The sequence below is a fragment of the Argentina anserina genome, chromosome 1 (genome assembly GCF_933775445.1).
Source record: "Argentina anserina chromosome 1, drPotAnse1.1, whole genome shotgun sequence".
Lineage (NCBI taxonomy): Eukaryota > Viridiplantae > Streptophyta > Magnoliopsida > Rosales > Rosaceae > Argentina > Argentina anserina.
Window position 1 is genome coordinate 3788513 of NC_065872.1, and position 11436 is coordinate 3799948.

At 36.8% G+C, this 11436-nt stretch overlaps 2 protein-coding genes across 2 annotated transcripts; both read right to left on the minus strand.

The window, feature by feature from the left end:
• Positions 1 to 687: 687 nt before the first annotated feature.
• Positions 688 to 3120, minus strand: LOC126799363 (40S ribosomal protein S3-3-like). Its single transcript, XM_050526563.1, has 5 exons — positions 2987 to 3120; positions 2573 to 2892; positions 1387 to 1441; positions 1163 to 1294; positions 688 to 1076 (listed from the first exon to the last, which is right to left on the minus strand). Exons 1-5 carry the CDS (start codon positions 3020 to 3022, stop codon positions 873 to 875), a joined length of 747 nt encoding a protein of 248 aa, XP_050382520.1. The 5' UTR covers positions 3023 to 3120; the 3' UTR covers positions 688 to 872.
• A 4827-nt stretch (positions 3121 to 7947) lies between these two features.
• Positions 7948 to 9844, minus strand: LOC126799412 (protein ELF4-LIKE 3). Its single transcript, XM_050526619.1, has 2 exons — positions 9604 to 9844; positions 7948 to 8613 (listed from the first exon to the last, which is right to left on the minus strand). The coding sequence occupies exon 2, from the start codon at positions 8538 to 8540 to the stop codon at positions 8190 to 8192; it is 351 nt and encodes a 116-aa protein (XP_050382576.1). The 5' UTR covers positions 8541 to 8613; positions 9604 to 9844; the 3' UTR covers positions 7948 to 8189.
• Positions 9845 to 11436: the final 1592 nt, after the last annotated feature.

Consider the following 11436-nt stretch of genomic DNA (forward strand, 5'->3'; position numbering starts at 1 on the left):
ACTGACTATATATTTAGAACAATGAAGCGTTACGTACTATAACGTTCCATTCCTGCTTGCTTCGAGGATAAGACTGACGGGTTTTAGACTTTACACACTGATAATTTTACTGGCCAACTAAGAGTGATTCAGCAATGTAGCAAAGATGATTTACTGCATGAACCAGCTTATTGTACAGGTAAAATGAGTCGAGGGCCCACCTTTTCAACGTTATCCTCCTCTTTCGGCAATCCTACTCAACCACCATTTACTTCAACAAATGGTAATTGTGCTGGTTACCCTTCTAAGTTCATACTTGATTCAAAACAAACATCGCATTGGCATCCCAAACCAACATTTATAGTATTCGAATGGCACTTGCCTACAATTCGGTATTATGCACGAGTTTCTTGCGAACTGGTTGAAAAACTACATGATCACCATTGGCTTCAACTAGGCAGCGGATCACATTAGGCCAATGGCAGGTTCATAGAAACTATGAAATGTTGAGACATGCTTCAAGCTTCATGGAATAGGGGGAAAGATAGAATCTTCACACATTAGAGTTGAATTTCACTCCTTCTGTCCATCTTACGATAGATCATCTTTAAGTCATTCACATTCCTTCCCTTCAGGCTTCAGACTTGCATACAATTTAGCTTTGAACAACATGATAAGGTGATCAAAAATTCATAAAATTCTTAATGATAAAAGATTAAAGTATCAAGTATGAAATAATTCAAGATAAATTATCCGCCCCATCTCTCAAGTACACAAAATTTGCCAAGGAACATGATAAAACTAGAACAACCAAGTCTGAGGCTAAACTTTTGATCAAAAAGATAAGAGCCCGAAGCTAAAGTTATGAACTTGAGTATCTTAAAGCATGTGTCTTAAGCCACTGGAATGGTTGGGAGGGCTGGGACCTCAATATCAGTTGGGGCCAAATGCGCTGCTTCAGTTTCTGGTGCCCGCCTGACATACTCATCATCCTTTGGTTGGTGAATTGTAACAAGATCAGGTAGGGGAGTCATGGGTCCTTGCTTGCCCTTGGGATCCCAGTCAAGCATGATCTTGACCTTGATACCAAGAACACCCTGCAGGCAAGCGTCAAATATGTGAGACAACATAATGACATAACACAATTTTGTCAGCCACGAATGGTTTGTGAATGAGATCAAACCTGTCTAAGGAGAACGTGTCTCACAGCTGAGTCAATGTACTCATTGACGGGCTGACCAGATGAAATCATGTATCCATCCTTGAACTTCATGGCCTTGGCTCTCTGTGCCCTCAGCTTTCCACTAACAATTACCTGTTTTTGTACCAATGAGAAGCCAAATGTTAGTACACCACTTGCATTAAATACCATATCAAAACAAATAGAACTGTTGGATTCAAACCCACCTCGCAACCCTTTGCGCCACTTTCCATGACAAATCTTAAAACACCATAGCAAGCCCTGAAAGAAGCAAATACAGATTAGGTACTAAACATCAAGTCAGAGAGTAATAAAGAGTGAGCCAGATTTTGTATTCACAGTAATATTTAGGAAAGCTTTCATGTGAGAACCAACATAAGGCAAAGAGACTACTCCCCCTATTCAAATAAAAAAAAGACAGATGAATTTACATATGAGAACCAATATAATGGCATTTAAAGCATGTACCCTCCCAACAGTTGCTTAATAAAAGTAATGAAGCTTAACCAAGTTACAGCATGGAAGATGTCAATTAATATCGTCATATTCCGACACAAAATTGATAGTAAAAAAAAAACAATTTGCTTTGTAGATGACATAAAATACAACTAAATATAACAGCAATTGATATCCCACGACACAATCCCTTCCAAAAGACTAAAAAATAATTAATTCTGAGTTATCAGAACACGAGAACTTGGTAAATAGCTAGGAATGTACCCTCCCAGATGTAACTACATGAAAACAAGACGATTTCATAAGAATAAGTCAAGGAGAACTTCGATCAATTTCATCATCTTCCGACACAAAAGTGGTAGTAAAAGACCAATCTGCTTTGTAGATGACTTGCAAAAACATAAACCCTCATCTCAGCACTATACCAAATATTCCCAAATGAATTTCTTCACATAATCGGAGCCAATATAGTGTTGCTACTCATACTTAACTGGCTCTAATTTCAAAATTTCACACGTATCTCACAACTGCCTCGCTACATGGCACAGCAGTGAACTTCACAACAACACTCATACTACACCCTTGCACAACAAATAAGAAATAGAAAACAACTCAAATACATGTGCCCTCCCTACCACTTCATGAAAACAAGGACATCTCACAACGATAATGGCATGGAGGTTCAAAATCAATTACGATTCCGACATCAATTTCGTCAACTTCCGACACAGAATTGGTAGGAATATACCAATCTGCTTTGTAGATGACATCTAACAAATGCCCCCTAACTTCCAGTTCTACCCAAACAATCCAATCCCCAATCAATCTCAAACAGCACATGTCACATTATCAACACCACTCACTAAACCACACATTATATTACAATCAAATCGAAAGCTTCAACCACAAATCATGAATACTAATCGAATCGTATACCTGCGAACAGGCAAGCCTCCGAGAAGCTTGTATCGGAGCGACTCGGCCTGAGCAGTAGAGCAAAGCCCTCTGTTGGCGACCTTCTCGGCATAAAGCTCCACACCTTTCTCAGGGAACTTGAACCTCTTCTGCACGACTGACGTCAGCTCCCTGATCCTCCTCCCCTTCTCTCCAAGCACGTTTTGAGTCCTGGTCGCCCTGATTATGATCTCAGTGCGCATCGGCGTAACCCTAACCTCGGCGCCGGAGTAGCCGTCCTCGGCGAGCTCCCTCATCAAGAGCTCGTTGAGCTCGGCGAAGAAAACGCCGTCAGCGACGAACTGAGAAGCACAGAAACAAACAGAGATTAACGATTCAGATGAAAACTCCGATTGATTTAGAGTGAATGAATAGGGAGCAGAGGAGAGGATTTACCTTTCGCTTCTTGCTCATTGCGGTGGTCGTCGCCATTTTTTGGAGATTGCGCGCGGCTGCAGATTACGAGATCTGTAAATGTGGTGGCGGGAGCTCTGCAAACCCTAGCTTCTGCTTTGATAGCACCACGTTTGTGATTTGAGGATAAATAGCTAGGGTTTATATGAATTGACGGCTGCGATTGGTTTGATGGACGGTTGGGATTTGTTCTGGTTTGTCCTTTTGTTTTGGTTTTGGGCCTCTAGGTTACAAAACCTTTTCTGTTTTGGGCGTGTGAATTTGGTTAGTTGTAGCGGGCTGGGTTTCTACACACTTTCAATCAACGTTAAGTTGGGCCCAAGTCATTTCATGTGTTGCTTTCAATCCTACTGACAAGCTTTTGCGAGTTACCAAAGGTGCACGGGAGCAGTCTACATCTCGCCAACTATTGAGGGATTAGTGGCACCTTTGCTAAACTCTGCGCTTAGCAAAGATGAGTGTTAATCTTCACTCAATGCGTTAATTAATCCATCGCTGCATGAGATGCTGATGCTAATGTCTTGACTTATTACCGGCGAGATGTATCTGCTCTGGTATAGCTTTAGTAGGTTTATGCATTGGTAAGACTTAAGAGGCCGATATTGGTATTATTGTTGCCGATACAAGTCATACCACAGCAGCAGCCGGTGGTGCTTCTGATATTGTGCTAACTAAACCTTTATGAACAAAGTTACAAAGTATGCTCGTGACATACTTAACGCCCTTTAAGCTTTATTAGACCATCTCCAACCTAAAAGGCTAAAAAAAATTCGGGGCTAATAATTTAGTCATGTAAATTGATATTATTCATCGATGTGACATTAATCGTATCAAACCAATTACGACTAAAATTTAGCCCTGAATTATATGTTTAAGTATTACAATTTTGTATTATATTGTTATTTTAATTTATAGTAATTAAGATTGTTTTGATAATTAAGAAGTTAATTCCAACATTTTAATTAAAATTATTATATCCTCTCACTTTCAAATTTTAAAAGATATCTCATTCAACCACATTTGACGTGATAGTATATATTTAACAAAATAAAAAATAAAACAATCACATTACAAAATCATCTACCTCTTATGTCTAATAACTTTAAAGAAAAAATGAAGCGATAAATCAATCAAGTGTGTTGTTATATATATATATATATATATATATATATATATATATATATATATACATATGCCCGATCAAGGATGGACGTCCACAACTCTCCAAAAGTGCGGACGTCTCAGTTTTTCGACCATCACACACCGGCGATGGAATTTCTGCTGCTAGATGGTGTTCAAGCCTCTACTTGGAGCTTCTTCTTGCCGGTGGAGCCGCCAACAACTGGTTTTCTATCTACTCCAATGAACTTGAAATTTCAGGTGAGATTTCTACCATAACCTTCGAACCTGATCTCCTTAGGCCTTCATCTTCATAGTAACAACTCCCAAAATGCATATATTGTTTATTCGGTGTGTGATCGTGGAAAAAGCAGAGACGTTCGCACTATAAGGGAGTCGCAGACGTCCATCTCTGAACGCCTCCATGTGTGTGTGTATATATATATATATATAGACTATTTTTTTAAATCCATGTAAGTAGAGACCAAACTAATTTTGATCATCAAATTAAAATTAATTATACTAATCATTAAAATTAAAATTAATTATATTAATCATCCAAATTGAAATGAATTGTACTAATTATAAAAAATTGAAATTAATTATATTAATCATCAAAATTAAAATTAATGTATTAATAAAAATATTAAAATTAATTGTAGTTGATAAAATGTGGGAGACCTATTAAATAAACAAATGAGAATATAAACTCACTCAAATAGTTAAAATGCATTATTTTTAGCCCTTAATAATGTCTTTTAGCCTTCATCTAAACTTTTTTTAGCCCTTAACTTAAGGGAGTTGGAAATTAAGAGTGCTAAGTAAGGTGGGTTGAAGTTAGCCTTACCTACTTTAAGCTGCTAAAACATTTCATATAATAATGCGAATGTGAAACTCTGCATAAAAAAATGGCTCAGAGACCTTTTGAGACCTAGGGCACAATGCTCTAAACACACACACGCAATTACTTTCCTCACTAAAAAATAATTGAGAACAGAAAGTGGGTTGTGATCATCATCATTGGTAGTGTTACAATGGCACAAAGGTATGGGCGTGAATTATTATACTGTGATTACCTAATTGGGTCCGATTAATAAATAGGGCAGAAGCCTATAGAATCAGATTTATAGTCTCTTTTTATTTACGGCCAAAACTAGACATGACAACCTTTCCAACCTGTTTGTTTGAAATTTAAGGAACAGAAGAATGGGGCAAAGAAGAAGGTAGATTCCCCGCTTCACATGATGTGAGTTTTTATAGCAGCAATTTGTATAATTCGTCTGGCCTGGTTTTAGGGACCAATTGTCTATCTGATCTTGGTCTATCCTTAATGAATTGATTAGCCTTCTTAATTAAATGGGATCATGGTCTTAGTAGGTAGTATGTGATATATTTAATTTGCTGAACTAGATTAAAGGCTGGATTAGTTTGTTAATTTAGAAGTCCTGCATTGTTGGCCAGCTCGTATAGGGGGCGATTTGGACGGTGTGATCAAAGATCGTGACTGATTTTGATCACAAGGACGAGGTTGCATCTTTGTTGCTGTTGTTTTCATGAGTTTGCTGTCATTAGCATCCTAAATCTGTGATTAGTTCAGCTAGGAAGGAGTAATGTTGAGTTTTTAATTAGAGTGGTGTAGATGTACTCTTCGTCGTTGGTGGAGACTAGCTTAGGTTCATGTTAAGATGACATGAGCTGATCTTGTTACAATAATAAATTAATAATATATATTTAGTTAGGATATTATTTTAATGCAAGGTGCCCACAATTTGTTAATGTTTTGTAGAAAATTAAGTGGTTAACGATGAAATTCAATGAATTGGGTTGGCAAAGAGTAAACAAGGAGAGTAGGACCATGAACACCATAGTGCAGCAGTGCATTTGTGGTGCTGGAATTTTATGTCCTGATGTAAACCAAAACTGTGGAAAGAAAGAGTCACGTATCGGTAAAGGAACAAGGTTAACACAATTTTCTCCTAATGGTAATTAGACATGTTCGGATAAAACTCACATACGTCTTACGGTCTTAACCAAATCTAACAACATAACACCAAAGAGTAACCCACATGAATTTGTTGGTCGAACAAGTTAGGCACTCAATAACTTTCTCTTGAAAGCAAGTTATTAGAGCTTAATCTCCTACATTTACAAAATTATGCACTACACTCTCAAATAAGTAAAACTCGAGTTGAAACAATCAATTTCCTAGAAAAAGATAAGTACCTTGTGCATGGGACACGAACATGTCACAAATTTATAGCGCAATGAAGTTCAACTAAACCTAATTTATATTAGTAGTTAGTGAGTACAGACCCACTTTACACTCCTCTGCCTAACTGGTGATTGTAAATATCTGCAACCAGGTGATCACTTTGAACCTACCTTTTTTTCCAGTTGCATAGTACACACACCCAAAAGTGGCATACTCAAAACGAATTGGCCACGAGCAAATCAAGGTCGAATAGTACTGGCTTGAATGCAAGCCAATGTATGCAACACTCGCATCATACTGGTCCAAATTTATAGATGGGAATCATAGTAGTATTGGATGGCAATGGCATCATCATTCTCTCCAAGTCTCGACGAATATTCAAACCATTTCCAGCTATCACTCATGTTTGGGGTCCCTCTATCTATCCCAAGATCGGGAAATTAGGTTTGCAACATAACAAAGATGGGTCCATCGACAGAGACACATACTCAATCAGAGAATGAGAGAGTGAGAGAATCATGATCATGATCACGATCACGATCACGGTCAGGCCAAGGAATCATCACAACTTGAAGATATATATTCATAAAAGGGTACTAATAAAAATAACCCAAAACTTGAAGCGATCAAAATAAGCAGATTAGTACGACTTATAAGGACGTACGAAGTGTGTCAATCGATAATCGAATATGACATACATCAGCCGAGAAATAATTAAACATCATGAGGTTCTAAGTTTAGTTTTCCCGTATGATTTGTCGATAAAACGGGCTATAAAATTTAATTGTTTTCATACTCTAAATATAGAAAAAAGAAAAAAGGGGGGATAAGCACAAGCATCAAAAGCATGGAGAAGTTGAGTTACATGCCCAAAAGAGAGAACCTTTGGGTCTTCTTGTCATGTTGTTGGAGGGGTCACTATTTAGACATATCTGTCTGTCGGAATTTATAGTGCTTTGTTTTAAACTACCTATAGAATACTTTAAATTTCTACCATCAAGAGGACCCTCATTGTAACATTACAAGAAAAATAAACAAAAGAAAAATGGTCAAAAAAGCCCGTCATCTCCTTATCTGAGATTCTGTTCTTGTGGTGGTGTGTGATTGGGAACCATAAACATTATATCTAAAAAGCTGCTTTCTCCTCCCAATTATTTCAGAGCATCTTCAAGAAACAAAATCACAAACAAGCCAGAGCAAAATCTCATTCCAAAAACCAAGCCAAGCTTTGGATTCATGGTAGATTTACTGTGCAAAACAGTCTGCTCCCACCTGTTCACTTCACTACTTATTCAGTTCTCAGTTTAAGCTCCAGAAAGAGGAGACTTGCTTTCAGGCAAGTAGAATGAGAAAGGGAATGCATAAAAGGGTTTTTGTTTCTCAGAATCAAAAGCTAATGTTGATCCTGAATGAAAAAGGAGATTCATGTATAGACACACCAGATTTTTTAGTCTTTGTTGACAAGCACAAAAAGTTAAATAAAAGCTGTACTCTTTCATTATCTTTGGATTTTGGAATAAGGAATAATATAACTCTTTAAAATTCCCCAAGCAAAATCATATGCTTTTTGACAAATTGGAGAAAAAAAAAAGGAAAAGAAACACTTGGTTCATGACACAAACACTTCTTAGTTCTTACTTTTCTCTTCAATTAGATCCAAGAGTTACAAGACTTACAGTGAAATGGAGGAGGCAATTATTGTCTTAGAAGTGAGTGAAGAAAGACCTAGAAGGGTGACAGTAGTTCACAGATACAGTAAAAAACAAAAACAAGAAGTTACAGAATCTAATTAATCATCTATTTTAATTTCTTCCAACACATGAAAAAGAATTAACAAGAGATCATTATTGTTCTCTATGAAGGCCTATTCCTCTTGTGCCCAGCTTTACCATCTGATTTCAAAGCACCACCACTGGAGTCTCCCTCAGATGAAGTCTCCATAGATTTGGTGAAGGAGCTTGAGAGATCAGCATAGAGGTCTACCACCCTCCTAATGTTGTTGTTGAGCTCTCTGATCAAACCCACATTTCGGCTCAAGTTGTCAGGGATCTTAGACTCATGGTTTTGGTTTATCTCATTTATGAGCAACCTGTTCTGGTCCAAGATATCCTGGACTTGAACAAAGCTCTTCTGAAATGTCTGCAACACTTTGCCATCAATTTGGGTTCCATTGCCAACTAGCCCAGAAAATGTGTCCCCTTCCATTTTTCAGTCTTTGAGTTTCTTTCTGGGTCAGAATGTTACACCACCAAATCCCAAATCAGAACCAGAACAAATCCTGCATCATCAAAAAAGACACATTCTTTTGTTCAATAAAAAATACATAAAGATGTCATCTTTACCACTCTTCTTCTTCCACTCACCAAAAGAAACCCAGAATACTAAACAAAACACAATAAAAACATGAAGGAGGGTTGCAATTTGTTCAAAGCATTGTGGTCTACATGAGACAAGTTTTACAGAAGAAATCATGATCTCCATGGATTCTTAGTTTTGACTGGACCAGCAGAGTTAATAATAGTAACAAATTTACTATTTTTATTATCATTGTTGTTGTTATTTATGATGAGATGGGGGGAAAAGCAGATCCCATTTCCAAAAAAAGGAACCTTTTTTAATGTACTAAGAAATACCCACCTAAAGCTCAGAGTTCCCAAAGAAGAATCTCAAACACCAAAAAAAAAAAAACAGTCAATGATGCAGAGAAGATGAGGCCATGAGAGTACTGCTGCAGAGACAGCATTATTAATCTTTACAGCAACAAAATAAAGAACAGAAATTTATCGTAGAAAATGGAATTTAAGTAATAACAAATGGGGTTATGGAAACAATTTACATAATTCCAAACTGGGTTTCCCATGGAATTTCAAAAGTATCAGAAACAAGGACTGATTGGGGAATTCCAACGTTAACAGTACTAGAAAATTTGCAGTTTGCAGAAGAACAGATTTCCAGAAGTAGAAAAACAACACTGAATACACTCATTAATATACAATATATATAATTGTATATATATTACAGAACTGCAAACTCCTCTTAATTATCTTAAATTTTCATCTGAGGAAACAAAAGCAAGAATTTCCATAACCGAGGAGGTGAATGTGTTAAGAAACCCAGCTCAAAAATTGAACAGATCGAGACCTGTAAACTCAACTTGGACAAAAAAGAAAAACAAACCGAGCTGAGAAAAAGAGAGATATTTATTGGTCTCAGCTTTCCAAAGAATCATAAGCCAGATAATTAAATAAATATATAATAAACAACGTACCTTGAAAATCTGGAACATTATATTCTGCAATAAGACACAGATTGAGGCAGGGAAGGAAGACGACGATATCCCGAAAAACGTTGCAAGAAATCGGCGATTGGATCGAATCTCCGGATAACACACAGAGAGAAAGATGGAGAGGCAGAAGAAAGAGAAAGAAAGAAACAGAGAGACAACAAACACAAGGAGAGAACAAATAGAAGAAGAAGAGCCTTCTCTCTGAAAATTTTATTTTAGAGATAGAGAGAAAGCAGAGAAAGAAGAGAGAATATGTACTTATGTAGATTTGACAGTCACGCTCGGACCCTCTCTCAGTTTGTGTCTAAATATTTTGTTTTTGTTTTTTTTGAAATAGTTATTCATGGTAATTATTAATGGTATGGAATCTAAATCCCACCTGTTATTTCCTATTTTATTTGGTATGGTTTTTGGGATTCAGTTGGGATTTGCTTGGGTGTGTTTCCTATATGATCATCTACCCAATTATCTTGAGGGGGACCCTTGAATCTTAATCAGAGTCTTTCTTAGTGATTTCCTTGTCTATTTGTTTACTTAGTTATGATGGCACACAAATTGGGGAAGGAGGGTGGATCCAAATCTAGATCTATGGCCTCATACAAATTGGGTCTTGGGTATTAATGATGGAATTTAAGAATCATCTTTGTGATTGAATGTGTGTGCTTCTATCTACTTGTGTAGTTGTTGTGATTAGACAAATAAAGTGTGATTGATGTGGATGTAGAGGTTGATCAACTAGAAGAAATAGAGCACAAACCTCACTCCACTAGGGATCCAACAACATGAAAAAGATGGATTAGGAGAGGTGGCACCAAATGAAATGAAATGAAATGAAAGATCTTCTTTTTCCTATGTGCAAGTGAGTTGCTTTACATTCTTAAGTTGTGGGGATTAATTTTGTTTGGGCATTGCATCATTGAAAGTAAAACTTCATTAGTCAAAAGTGTGTAAATGATGGATGCCATAGGTTAGCCAACCTTGCTAAAAAAATCCTATTATGGATGAGTAATGAGTTGAGGAAACTCCTAGTATTATTTTAGATGTCCTTGTCGATGATGGTTGTATGATTTCACAAGGTTTAGGCAGAATGTCCCTCTCGTTGTACTCTCCATTAATCAGGATTAACCACATAATCTAACGGGACATTTACCCGTATTCAAAAAAAATGAAGATGATTACATATTGTAAAAACTTAAAAGTCATGTCACGTACGTGTATGTCATATCTTGCATATATATTTCAGCATTAAAGTTCGTCATACAAAGATTTAGTTTAAGTTTAGTAACATATAATATATAACTAGATTCTAGTACTCTGCCGTCAAATATGAATATTATGATAAATCACTTGATTTAGTATATAAGATATAGCTAATCACTTAATATGTAGAAAGATAATCGAATTACCATATGAATTCATTTGTAAACGAAGCTGTTGGAGATGAAAGATCTCACATATAAGAAGTGACAAATAAAATAAAGCTTATAAGTAGGTGGATAATACCCAATTGATGGTTAAAACCCAACATCTATGAGATTGCTAAGTTGGGACAGTATCGGTACAGTTGGTCCACGAGTCACGCTTGTTGCTGTTTAACATGGTATCAGAGTGAGTCTCTTTCCAATCGCGCCTCCAATCTGTCGTGGACCCGAGTTGGGTGTCACTTTATCATGGACACAAGATGAGTGTCATTATTATGTCATCAGAGGGTTTCCGATTTGATGGTAACTAAGTGTCGTTGGTTACTGGACCTTGGTTTATTTCGTCTCAATGTGTGAGATGTTAATTTATCACATACATACCTAAAAACAGGTT